We start from the raw sequence: 14,022 nt of genomic DNA, 5'->3' as shown, positions 1-14,022 counted from the left end.
ACACCAAGGGTTGCGATCCCATTACCGGTCAGTAAAAAAGACAAAAAGAAAAAAAAAAAAAGGGTCTTCCTCCTACATCTTCTGAGCCTTCCCATCTGTTTCAGCATCTCCCTTCTCTGTCTGCTCTGTCAGCCTCAGCCGCCCCTCACCTCTTCTCCCCCTAAGACTCCACTTCTCCTGTTTCTTCCCACCCAGCACACTATGTCTCCCACCTCAGTAGATTCAGAGATCCTCTTTCTCTCCTCCCTCACTGGGCCTCCCAAGGATGCTCTGATCTAGGGATATGCTAGGAAATGACAACGACCAACTCTCCTCACTTGCAGCATTTGCCAATCCCTATGGTTAAACACTACCACCATGGTTGAGTTAAATCTAGTAATGTGGCATCAATGAACATGGAGATAGGAAGAGATGTGCAGTAGCACAGCATTTGCCAATCCCTATGGTTAAACACTACCACCATGGCTGAGTTAAATCTAGTAATGTGGCATCAATGAACATGGAGATAGGAAGAGATGTGCAGTAGCACATCATTATATCATATTTCTACCACACAGATACAATAGATGCAAATAACCTCAAGAGCATAGCAAAATGGACACAGATAATTAGGAAGTGATGAGTTTTGAGGATGCGTGTCTAACCTTTGTCTTTAATTTAATTGCAAGTCTATATAATTTAATTTTTACTGATGACTGTGTTCACAACCAGCTCACAAAATTCCTGAAAATATAACCAGTCCAAGCCAGCTCCAGCACAGCAGCCTAATGTCCTCCCCAGCACCTGGCCCTCACCCACACCCTGCCCTCAGCTAACACTGCCCCATCCAATCTGTACCGGCACTCAGATAAGCCCCACCCTACTCCTTGCAGGGAGTCAAGTCAAAAACTGAATTGAAACTACAAGCTTATCCTATTATAACAGGGAAGATGTTTGTGACAGCAAAATACAAGAGTTTTGGGCCTACCCTGTGGCTCACCCAGGAGAGTGTGGCGCTGGGAGTGCAGCAGCGTCGAGGCCGCGGGTTTGGATCCTATATAGGGATGGCTGGTGCACTCGCTGGCTGAGCGCGGTGCAGGCGACACCAAGCCAAAGGTTGCAATCCCCTTACCAGTCACAAAAAAAAAAAAAAAAAATACAAGTGTTTATAGCCTAGTCCAAAAGAAAAGCTGCAGGTAAGATGACCCTAAGGGGGACAAGAAAAGGAAAATGCTGTGGAGTGAGACAGGAGCTCATGAAGGGTTCATGAAGAATAGATATGGGATATGCTAAACTGAAATTTAGGAAAACTAGATTTTTAACCATAGTCCTATCAATAGCTAGTTTTGCAAACATGAGTAAGGCAACTGATGATAAATAAGAGCTATACAAATGTAGGGTACAGTTAATATTTTCTATAGAAAAGTAAAAAAAACCCAGAGATTCAAAATGTGAGGCACCACTGTCATTATTATCACCGTTCTCCAAGACATCAAAATGTTTATTGTAAAGTGAAATCATTTATACCTAAATTTTGAAAGGGAAAAGTGAGAAGATACTTGACTTAAAATCTCTGTTATGAATTAAGTAAGACATTTATTTGAAAATAGTCTTACTGGCTACTGCATATATTCAGAAAAAATAATATTTTTAGGGATCTTCATAAAAATAAAAGTTTTCTTTTCAATTAGTTACTATCTACATATTTAATATTTGATATAATAAACTTTGGTTCATTGTAACAGGAAACAATAAGGAAAAAAATAAAATCTCAATCAAGAAGGAAATTATTGAATATAAAATACTATGCAGCCATTAAGGAGACATATTTATATATAGTAACTGATAAAATTCCAGTGTATATTTTTTAAGAGAGAAAGCAAGTTGCATAATAATATAAATTTTTAACCCATATATTATGTGAAAATATATTTGTATAGCATAGAAATTGTGGCAAGGATACACATAAAACTGAACACTGCTTAATTCATAGAAGTGAGATGAGAGAGGAGAAATTATTTATCCTTAACATCACTCTGTATAGCTTGCCTTGTTAAAATAAGATGGTTTCCAATGATAATAAACATTCTAAGTGGAAAGAAATATCAAAAATGTGCAAATTTTAATACCTCCAGTTAAATACCTAAATTTGGGGGGAGGTATTAGTGCTTAATTTCTAAACAGTAACATCTCAGTCTATTATTAAACTATTTATGATCTTTAGGTCATTTTAGTACTTGATGCTTTCCCATTCACCATTTTATTTCATTTTCCAAACACCCCTGTAAAGTGTGCAGTATTATACCCATTTTACATGTGAGGAAAATATGGCTTGGAAAAGTTAATATCCCAAGATCACGTTACACATTATTAGTAAATGAGAGAGTCAGGATTTGAATCCAGGCCTTTCTGGAACAAAAGCTAGTTTTCTTACTCAATGTGCTATCCTAAATCCGTTGCCTTTTATATAGAAATCTGATGCCGTAAGCTCCAGACTACAAAACCTGTCTGTGAATTCTCTCTTTGGACTTGGTCAGCAGCATCTGGACTTACCTGGAAGGCATTGAGCAAGGAGAAGATGATGTGGAAGGCCAGGGAGCTATGAGTGACGACCGTGGCTATGCCGAATCCCCAGGTCAGCCCCAGCACTGGAGTGAGGATGGCAATGTTCTTACTGATTCTCACAATGGCTCTCACCTCCTGGAACATGGAACTGCCGATGGCAGCTCGCTGGGTCTTGACAATCACCAGTGTGACTGTGATCAGGTTTACTACCACAATGGCCAGAGCCGGGACCACAAAGGCCAGGAGGGCCTTGGTCATGTCCCAGTTAAGCCAGCAGGCGTCAGCCCGTAGATAGCCTTTGCCAGGCTCGGTGGCAGCAACCGTGATAACAGCAATGACCAAAGGGCACCCATAGCCCACTGAAAAGAGACAGGCCACCATGACTGACTTGGACAGTGTATGGAAAACAATCAGGATTCCATAGAGGATAAGGAGTGCCTTGGCAAGCATCCAGAAGAACACAGCAAGGTAAAAGAAATGAATGAAAAATGTGGCCGCCACACATCCACCATGGTGTGTCCTTGGACTACTGAGAAAGGGAGCCACAATGAACCACACATCGGCCATCAGCAGAGTGGCCGCAACGTTAGCTATGCACACATGGCGTAAATACGAGATCTCCGTCTTCGTCACCTGGCCCCAGACCAAGGCCTCGATGGACAAGCAAAGGACTAAGCTGCATATAGAAACGCCCAGGCCTATGTATGTGATGTAAATCAGGACCGGGCTCTCCAAGGTGTGGGGCGACATGAGAATTGAGAAAGAGGTAAACAACTCGCTTGGCCTACATTTGCAAATGGCTTGCTGGGAGTTTTCTTGAATCATTTTACAGGCCTGCTGGTCCCATCTGCTGTCCTCAGAGTGCCAGCCAACACACTGTGTCCTCCTCTCCTCGGACTGGCTGATCTTTTCAAAAATCAGTGAGATTCTTCTAAGTTCCTTGGGCAAAAGGACAGAGAGGACAAGCCCATTCACAGTAATGTTTTCCAAAAGACTGGCTTCCAAAATGGCCCCGAGAGTAGGAAATGCAATGCTGATGGCCTGAGAAGGGGAAGGCACCTTCTGAAGTTCCTCTCGACTGATCAACACCCTTCCAGCGACTTCATTGCTGCTGTCATTAACTCTCATGGAAAAAGTAAAATTCATTCCAGTGTCATCTTCAGATATGATGGTGCCCATGGTATGAATGAAGACATCTGATATGTCAATGGGATGTTTTTTTATGAATAGCTTTCTTGCAAAGGAATTGACTGACTGTAGCAGGACACAGCCACTATTTCTGTCAGGAATGAAGGTCCAGTTTGAGATGCTTTTGCTGTTGAGAATGTGGTTAGCCATGGTGCTGTAACTCTGCCAGTGAAGAACCAGTGTTAGTACTGAGCCATTCTCTGAAATTGCCAGCACATTCAAGATATTCACTTTCAGAAAGTGTGACCTTCCAACCAGTAGCATAGGCATTCCCTGGGAACTTTTTAGAGATACAGAATCTCATGCCCCACCCCAGACTTCATGAATCATAATCAGTATTAACTAATGAGATCCCCAGGCAACTGTCATGCACACTCAAGTCTGGGTTAGAAGACAGAGCTACAAGGGAACTGCACTTCCATGCCCCCATCCCATGTATGCAATGCCTTCGCCTTCCAACCAGTAGCATAGGCATTCCCTGGGAACTTTTTAGAGATACAGAATCTCATGCCCCACCCCAGACTTCATGAATCATAATCAGCATTAACTAATGAGATCCCCAGGCAACTGTCATGCACACTCAAGTCTGGGTGAGAAGACAGAGCTACAAGGGAACTGCACTTCCATGCCCCCATCCCATGTATGCAATGCCTTCCACGAGACACCCAAGCTCACGTCCATCATCAGTTCCACTTCACCCCCGGCCGAAGCTAGCAATTTGCTTACCCTAACCAGAGTAGTCATTATGGAATTAACATCTATTACATCCCAGCTGCATCTAAGGACCCTGTGCAGGAACACACTAAACTGGCAATTGACCCCAGAGGCTGAATCTACTTTTTACTATCCTCTGCTTTGAAGATCAAAACCAGAAGAAATGGATCCAGATCCATTTCACATTTCTACAGCAGATACATATGGCTGTTTTCTTTGCATTCAGTTATTTTCCATTTTAGCAACCTGTTCTAAACCACACATAAAAGTAAGAAAAGTCTTTCTCTCTGCTTAACCTAGAATGTTTCTTTGAGGTTTTCAGTAGCCAAAATATACACTGGAAAATCGTACTCCAGTGTCCATCACAGTACCAAGTAAGTGCTCTCTATAACTGTTTGTTGATTAAATATGTTCACTTTTTCCATTCATTTATTGATTCTTTCTTCAATGAAGATTTTTTTAGCACTTGCTATGCTGGGCATTGGAAATACTGAGGTGTCCATCACAGTACCAAGTAAGTGCTCTCTATAACTGTTTGTTGATTAAATATGTTCACTTTTTCCATTCATTTATGATTCTTTCTTCAATGAAGATTTTTTTAGCACTTGCTATGCTGGGCATTGGAAATACTGAGGGGAAAGACACAGTTTCCAACCCCCAAGAAGCTCACAGAATACTCCAACTCACCTGCATTCATTTCCCACCAAGAGGAAGTTTTCCCAAATGTTCCAGGTCACTCACCTGCATCTTTGCCTCATCAACATCTGTCAGTAACACTGTTGATATGTTGTGTAAGAGCTGCACAATGACGGCGATGTTTCCTGGTATCCGGGGAGACTGCCGAATGTTTCTAATTACACAAGACAGATCCGCTGGACACTTCTGCATCAACCTATCTGTTATGGTCTCAGACTTTCCAGAATATTCATGTACTTTTATACCTTCTCCAGATGATTGAACTGAATATTCATCTGCCTAAGATATGGCAGAAAGAAAGAAATTTTTATTATGTTACATGTAAAAGTACTACTACTAAAATTTAGGACAGCCTTATTACACAGTTGTATATTTCATAATGTTTTTTCTGTTTTCCATTTTCAAAGTCACATTGCTGTGGAATAACTTGACTAATGCCAACATGTATAAATTAGAAAATGAAAGTCTCTTTTTAAAAAAAAAATGTAATTTATCAATATACAGTGTAGTTGATTTTCGTGTCCCTTAACCATTTCCTCCTTTCCCCACTCCCTCTCCCCACTCCTCCCCATCAACATCTGCTCACTTGTCTTAACAAGTTCAAGGAATTGTTGTGATTGCTGTGTCTTCTTCCCCACCCCACCCCCACCCCACCATTCATTTGTATATTTACTTATTTATTTTTATTAGCTCCCACAATAGTGAAAACATGCGGCTCAAACAAGTGGAACGAATAAGTGAGAACATGTACAAATTAGAAAATGAAAGTCTCAACTCCCCAACTGCCTATGACTTAATCCATTCCCCAAAATAGCAACTGTTGTCTTTAACATGCTACTTCAGACACCTTCTGTGTTTATACACTGTGTGAACATCCTGTGTATGTATGTAAGTGTCTAGTGCCATTTAAGTGTATTTTCACTATTCCCCAGGGGCAAAGCATGAGACATGAGCATATCTTAAAAATAGAAGTTCTGAACTAGATTTGGATGAATCAGCTGGAACACCAAGATAGAAGAATAACCGAAAATAGAGACATAGTATCTCTCATACATTCAGACTCTGGTTGCCATGATTTAGGGCAGGGATGGCAAACTATGACCCCAGGCTGGCTGCCTACATTTTGTAAATAAAATTTTACTTAGCCACCTTATTCATTTAAGAATTGTTTATGGCTGCTTTCATGCTACAATGACAGAGCTGTGCAGTCTCAACAGAGACCATGTGACCCCCAATGCCTAAAATGCAATCTGGCTCTTTACAGAAGAAGTTTGCTGACCCCTGCTTTAAAGGACCCCTTTCTGGCTCTCCTGCATCCTGTCCCTCCACATGGTGAGGAGGATATGCCTACCCAGAGCCCATGTCCCTGCTTCTACACACCTGAACTCCAGGGCTTGCATGGGCTTCTTCCCTGAGTCTGTCCTGCCAAAGATGGGCCATGCTGCCTACTGCTCACCCCCAGGCCTGAGAGGTGGCCAAGAGGCATTTGTTTTCAGGGTTACAGATGTGGGACCTTGGCTGTCCACTGCCCTTGAGGTGCAGAATGGAATCTGGGATGAGAGGCAGACTGAACATATTTTATTTAGTAGTTTGTAAGCTTGATTTAAAACATTTGAGTAATAAGACCTATGGCATGTGAGTCTCCGTATGTATGTTTGCTCAGACCCCCAAAAGTTAGGGGTGAGCAGCCTTTTGAAGTCTGGTCAGAGACTTCTGGTATCACGTCCAGTGGCACTCCCCACAGCCACGCCCAGAAACAGAGTGTGGGGATGCTCCTCAGACAAAAGAAAAGCAAAAGCCAAGACTCCTCTGAGGGAATTAGGAGCTGAACTTCAGAAAGGCAAAGCCCCTACTAAAAGAGGAAAAAGAAACAAAAGGAAAAGAACTCATATTTGATCTGATTTTGTTTATTGGAATTTGATTTTTTTAATTTAATTATCTAAGTATGTGTGGAAATACATAAGTTTGTTGGATAATGAAGTCCTTCCCTTTAGGTCAACTTGCTTTCATGCTTGAACGAGAAGAGAGATCACCTGGGGATCTTGCTAAAATACAGATTTTGATTCAGTAAGTCTGGGGTGGGGCCAAATTCCACATGTCTAACACATTTTCAGGGATGTTGCTGGTCCATGAAGGACACTTTGAGTAATGAGGCTTTAGGGTATTAAAGAATTGAAAGTGAAGTTGGAGAAATTGACTGTGATAATTCTAGGCACCTCTTCTAGCTCTAACCTAAATGATCAGGTTTCATCATGTTGTGAAAGGGTGTGTGTTTGTGTGAAGCACGCATTTTTTATAAGCCCAAAGTTAAGCAGGAGCTAAAAAAAAAAAAAAAAGAAGAAGAAAGAAAGATACATCAATCACAACAAAATCACAATAATTCCTTGAACTCTCAAAAGGACAGAACGGAACTGAGGACGACAGGGTAGGAAAGCAGGAGGGGAAAGGGGGAAGGAGGGAGGGGGAGGGGGAGAAATTTGTAAAGGGCCATAAAAATGTTTACTTTGTGCAATGATAAAATAAAATAAAACAAGTAAAAACATAAATTAAATAAATTTTAAAAAGAACACCCTTCTTGAGTAGAGCAAGAGGACAGGTAGGTGTTTCTGTATTCATGCACAAACACACCTGTGTGCCACAACCTGGAGCTCCCCCTCTCTCACGGAGGACAATACACATTGCTAAGTTGAGGCTGCACGTTGCTCACAGAGCCCACAGTAGAATCCATGTTGTGAGAGAAAGGATATTACCTCAAAGATGTTGAAGGCATTAAGAGTCCGGCAGGTATCAGTGATCTTGTGCCATTTATTTTCCCTGCATAAAAAACCCATATTTCCCTGAGTGTCTGGAGGGCAAGGTTGACTGCAGTGGGAATTGTCCATACAGACACCATCACATACACCTGGGAAAATAAAAGTCATCTGTATCAGATGGAAAGGCCTGAGCTCTGGGCTGCAAAGGGCCAATCACCAGGGTGTCACTTCAGTGAAGACACATGAATCCTGCAGACATCAGGTGTCTTTTCTTTGTAAAGTGGAGGAAGATTGAAGTGGATCAGTGTTTATCACATATTTCAGCAACAAACTTCTATAGTTTCCAACAAAATCTTATCCTGAACTCCAATGTATAACATAGATAAACATGGAACTGCCTCAGTCAAAGTGAGAGGGAAGAGCACACAGTTCTGTCCACTAGGTCACCATCACACCCCACAGGACCCCTTGAGACCTCCTCAGACCCCTAAAGCTCCCCAGATCAGCTCTAGTTTGGAGTCTACAACCCCCGAGCTGCTCTAAGAAACCTCCCAGTTCAGCTGCAGATCTTCATGGTGAGCCACACCATCAGTGCGTTCTCACACGCTGGGTCTAGCCACTGCCCCAGTTCGAGTTTGCTCAATCCAAAGGATCTATGGCAAAGAGCTCTCAGACTAGGATGGAGCAGAAGGTGCTGAGAAGAGAGAGGAACAGGGCTGGGGTCAAAGGTATAATTTAATATGAGAGTCCAGATGCAAGCCATCAAGGAGTCCCATCTGCCCTGCCATCAACAGAGGGCTGAGAACAGTCCCTTATTACAGTAAATAAACAATAAAACTTCCACGTGATTAGTAACTGCTGCCAACATACCGTGTGGCCTGGCAGACACCTTCTCCTTGCTTTTGCTGTCAGCCTAGAAAGGGAAAATCAAAATCAAGTCAAAATCAATTGTCCACATGCCAGCCCACTGGTTCACTTTAGTCCCAGATGAACAAGCACATCAGAGTCAGCCACGATGCCAGTAGGGCTACCAAAAGCTGAGTCCATGAAGCATGACTCCATGATCCCCTTTCCCTTCAGTTTGGACAGCTTTCTCTCTCACTTCTATTCAGTAGAAAACCTCCTCTCTCTCGAGTAAGAATGGTCCATGTTCCATCCAGGACTTATTGGGAAATTAATGAAGGCTAAGCTTCAGAGTCCCTTGCTTGTGTGGGCTCCTTGGAAGCCCTGGGAGAGGGTCTAGTGATGTGCTCACATGATCATATGTTTTATTAAATTTTAAAAAGCAAAATATTCTAACTGCCTGCCATCTGTTAAGAGCATCATTTTTTTGCCATTCCAACACGCTTTTTTTCACATACTCCCTCATTTGGGGTATCACTGGAGAAGCTGTATCTATTTATGAAACCTGGACAAGAAGCTGACTTGTGGATACATTTAGTTTGAATTTAATAGGATATATAAGATATACTTATGTAGTTTTTGGTCACTTCTTCATTACAATAAGGACATCAAGTTGTAAGTGGTATTAATTCTAAGAGTATTTACAATTAGTCACAGAGCAAGAAAATTCTAAGTACTCTGATAACTTGCAGCTCACATATGAAAGACACTTAATAGAGGTTTTACCAAATTTGACAGCAGCCCTACATATTTACATGGCATTCCTAACAATGAATTGAGAAACTGAAAGGTACTTTTGTAAACTAGCAATAATAAGAAACAAATTTAATCAGCAATATTAGAGGAAAGACTGAATAATCTTTCTATTCTCTCTATAGAAAAAATTTAAAAAATCATTGGCATGCAAATATGCAGCCAAAAATGTAGGAAAATAAAGGTAGGCAGCTCATTAAAAAAATATTATTTTGCTGAACTTATTGCTGAATAATTATGAATAGTTATTTAATGTAATATTCTTCAGCATTTCCAAATTTAAAATTTGCTGTGATTCCTTTTCTCATTCTAAGTAAATATTCACTTTTCTCTTAATTTTGCATGTGTGATTTTGTATTATTTTTCCTTAAGGAGGCTCCCCCAAAATGTGGCTCCTCCCTATCATGAGCATTTCCACCTCTCCTGATTAGAATCCCTTCTCTACCCCACCCATCTATACCATGCCATGCCTAACTCTTCATGAGAAAGTGTCACATTGTGGTCAAGGGATGTACTCTGGGAGCAGAGCACCTGGGTTCAAATTCCAACACTGTTACTTGAGACCAAAGGAAAGTTCATCTCTCTGAGCCCCAGTTTCCTCATCCATAAAGTAGGGTAGGAACCATAGTGCTATTATTGTATGATACTTATGCTAGGGAATTTTTAGAATAAAAATGAGCTTATCTATGGAAAACACTTAGAATGGGTCCTGGAATAGTACAAGTGCTGTTTGAGATTTACCTACTGTTACTATTCTGAACATGCACTTATTGAATTTACTAAGCTCAAGTCTCCCTCTTCCAAGAAGTCCTTCCTGATCCAGTTCTCAATCTTACATCTTTTCCTCTAGGTGTTATGCATACCACCATACCACACAGTCAATACTTGGTATATACTCACCTGACCTGCTATCTTATTATCTAACCTTTACTAAGCTCAAGTCTCCCTCTTCCAAGAAGTCCTTCCTGATCCAGTTCTCAATCTTACATCTTTTCCTCTAGGTGTTATGCATAACGCCATACCACACAGTCAATACTTGGTATATACTCACCTGACCTGCTATCTTATTATCTAACCTTTATATGTATATAAGCATATCATCACCTTAAGTAAATTTTAAGTTCCTTAAAAACATGGATTTCATATTGTGCTTCTTTATATCCCCCTAAGTAGCTAGTTCAATGGTTTGTACATATGCATGTATGTATATATACATATTAGTATGTGTACTGACATATATTTGCATGTGTGTATGTGTGTGGGGGAGAGAAAGACAATCTTCCTGTTTCTGCTCTAGAAGAGTGCCCTCTAGCAGCTGGAAAGAAGCTTGGTTCAATTACTCCAACTTGGGTTCCAAGACCTAAGTCATTGTGCAAGAAACTAGAAATTCCATGACTCAGCTGTGTGACTATCACCTGGGGTTCATGTCGCCCTCTCTTTCACAACATTGTTTCTCTCTATGTTATCAAGAAACAAGGCTGAATATTCCCTATTTTCTTTACCAAATAAGAATTTATGGAGAATCTGAACTGAATATTTGGGATTTCTCATATACTGACATTTATTTGCATGTGTGTATGTGTGTGGGGGGAGAGAAAGACAATCTTCCTGTTTCTGCTCTAGAAGAGTGCCCTCTAGCAGCTGGAANGGGGGAGAGAAAGACAATCTTCCTGTTTCTGCTCTAGAAGAGTGCCCTCTAGCAGCTGGAAAGAAGCTTGGTTCAATTACTCCAACTTGGGTTCCAAGACCTAAGTCATTGTGCAAGAAACTAGAAATTCCATGACTCAGCTGTGTGACTATCACCTGGGGTTCATGTCGCCCTCTCTTTCACAACATTGTTTCTCTCTATGTTATCAAGAAACAAGGCTGAATATTCCCTATTTTCTTTACCAAATAAGAATTTATGGAGAATCTGAACTGAATATTTGGGATTTCTCCAGGGTCAGAAGGTATCACTGAAGATTCATTCAGTGATTCCTTGAAATCACTGATATAAGAAAAGATGACTTCCTATTTTATAGTCAAGAGAATTAAGCCTTATTATATTTGTCAAAGTTAAATTTCTTCCACTAAACAGAATGTTAAAATAATATTTTTAGAGTTGTGGAAGACTATGCATCACCCAGTCCAACTCCCTTATTTTACTGATAAGAAAACTGAGGCTTTGATAGATGAGGTGACTTGCAGGGAGTTCCTCTGACAGCTGGGACTAGAACTTGGCTCTCCTAACTCTTACAGTACTGCTCTTCCCAAAAAGCCAGCTCATGCCCAAGCACAATAAGCAGAGGGAAGGAGTGGAAGGAAGTACAGGCATCACAAGATGCCCAAAACCCATCTTGATAGAGCCATGGTCTTCAGTACACTGTGATAAATGCAGTTAGAAGTCAACAACTCCGGATGAAACTTGGCCCATTAAACAAACTCCAATGAAGTCACATCATATTAATCAAGTACATGGGCAGAAGGCCATGGTATGCTGTTTACAAGGTGTTCTGGAAACTCTGCCTTTTCAGTGGAGGACCTGATTTACTTCTTCCCAGCTAATTTGCCAAAGCACATCATATATGACTCCTCTGGTCATTTTGTTTCTAGGGTGGCATCTGGTATGGGCCACATTAGCTTCAGATACCAACAATTCTGAACCTAATGCTATGAAAAAGACACTTGCAAACCAGCAACCTGCCCAACCTGCTGAGCAGCCTGGGTACATGGGCAGGTCAGGACAGGGGTAGCACCCAGCAGCTCAGCATCCAGCAACTAGTATAATGGGAAGAAAAGAATGAAATGTTCCTGAAAAGGTGATCCCCAATAAACAAGAGAAACAAAGCCAACCTCCCATGCTCTGCCTACTCTCCACATTCTGCCTCATAGTAAAATGTGAGTGAGGAAATGGAACGAAGGGAGGAAATAGTACAAAACTATGGGGTTGGGATATCTCCAGGAACAGGTCTTTCTAAAGAGGTCTTTAACTTCTCTCAGAAACCAATGTTAAGGTGGGAAGGGGAGTCATGGAGAAGATTCCCATCCAAAGACAAAGAATATAGTACAAAACTATGGGGTTGGGATATCTCCAGGAACAGGTCTTTCTAAAGAGGTCTTTAACTTCTCTCGGAAACCAATGTTAAGGTGGGAAGGGGAGTCATGGAGAAGATTCCCATCCAAAGACAAAGAATTAGAGGGTAAAATGAATACCATTTAGAAAACTCCTGCAAAGATCTCCCAAAGTCATTTTTCCCTAAGGAGGCTCGTGTTAAGAAGACACATTAAAATGGAAAGAACAAGAAGCTGAGAATCTGAAGACAGATGTTCTGGTCTTGACCCTGTAACTACATAGGTATATACCTCAAGCAAATCACGTTCCACACCATGGACCTCAGTCTCCCCATCTATAAAACAAGGGAGTAGAGCATCACCAGTTGATCTCAAAACTCCCTTCCAGATCTTGTGATCAAATAATAATACTGTCTTCCAAAGATGCTCAAAATATTTTTATATTCTCTCTCTCTCAATGCCCCTCTATACTTTACTTAAACAAGTAACTTATTGGGAAATCAGAATGACTTATGGTGTGATGAAAACTTTTCCAGACAGAGCCATATGGATCGCTTCCCCACAAAACTTAAAACGGTACATTGCTACACATTCTGCCCAAATTAGACCTTGCTTAACCACTGACCACTCCTCCTCCTACCCCATTCACAGGGGTCACTATTGGTTTCTCAAAGGAGACACTATTGCCATGTTGGGTGGGACCATGCTTCCTTGTGCCAACCCATTCCTAGGTCCTGCCCAGTAAATGCCATTAATACCTCCCAGTGATTGTGGCAACCCTCACCACCCCCACATTTTCAAGTGCCCCCCAGGAAATGGTAGCACCCTGGTTATGAGCAGCTGAAAGCTTCACTGTCAGAGGTTGTGGAAAGAAGAGTTTATCACCCTTAAATCATTTGAGCCTCCCTGCATCTCAAGAACCTAAGGAAAAAGCTGATGGGAAAATAATCTGTAGCTATTGACTAAAATGGGTTTTGGCTACGTGTGGTGGCAATTCCTTCTGGCCAAACTACTCTGTCACCATCTTCTCCCTACACTTCAGCTGTCAGGTAACTGAGGGCGGGTTAACTAATGGATTTTACTGTCCCTTTGCTCTCCCCACCAGTTCATCCTCCACTCTTTCCCCTTTGCTTACCTGGCATAATGTCCTACAGGACTCTGTGGGCAAAAGAAACACCAAGCAGCACAGCAAAATCATATGAGTCATTGTCTTCCACACAGCTGACTTTCTCGCTTCTATAAAAATAAATAAAAAGGCAAAATGTCTCCAATCTGAAGCTCTCCTAGTTCCACATCACTGCAGACCCAGCCAGCCTACGAAGCCGAGCTCTGTCCTCAGGGCTGTCTATTCAGATCTCTCTGCTCCAGAGGTGGTGTCCCTGGGGTCTCCCACGGACTTTACCAGGAGGCTGCAGGTGTG

At 41.5% G+C, this 14,022-nt stretch overlaps 1 protein-coding gene across 1 annotated transcript in view; it reads right to left on the bottom strand.

Annotated features, from left to right (window-relative positions):
• Positions 1-13,809, bottom strand: part of GPR111 (G protein-coupled receptor 111) — a 19,798-nt gene extending 5,989 nt beyond the window's left edge. The window contains exons 1-5 of the mRNA XM_008593082.1: positions 13,738-13,809; positions 8,766-8,808; positions 7,893-8,044; positions 5,188-5,421; positions 2,533-3,894 (exon numbers count right to left, since the gene is read on the bottom strand). Of these exons, the coding sequence (XP_008591304.1) occupies positions 2,533-3,894; positions 5,188-5,421; positions 7,893-8,044; positions 8,766-8,808; positions 13,738-13,809 (1,863 nt within the window). The remainder of the gene's footprint in view (positions 1-2,532; positions 3,895-5,187; positions 5,422-7,892; positions 8,045-8,765; positions 8,809-13,737) is intronic.
• Positions 13,810-14,022: the final 213 nt, after the last annotated feature.

Source organism: Galeopterus variegatus, unplaced genomic scaffold (assembly GCF_000696425.1).
Source record: "Galeopterus variegatus unplaced genomic scaffold, G_variegatus-3.0.2 Scaffold8688, whole genome shotgun sequence".
Taxonomy (NCBI): domain Eukaryota; kingdom Metazoa; phylum Chordata; class Mammalia; order Dermoptera; family Cynocephalidae; genus Galeopterus; species Galeopterus variegatus.
The sequence above is the reverse complement of the archived record's forward strand: the minus strand, read 5'-3'. Positions and strand labels throughout refer to the sequence as shown.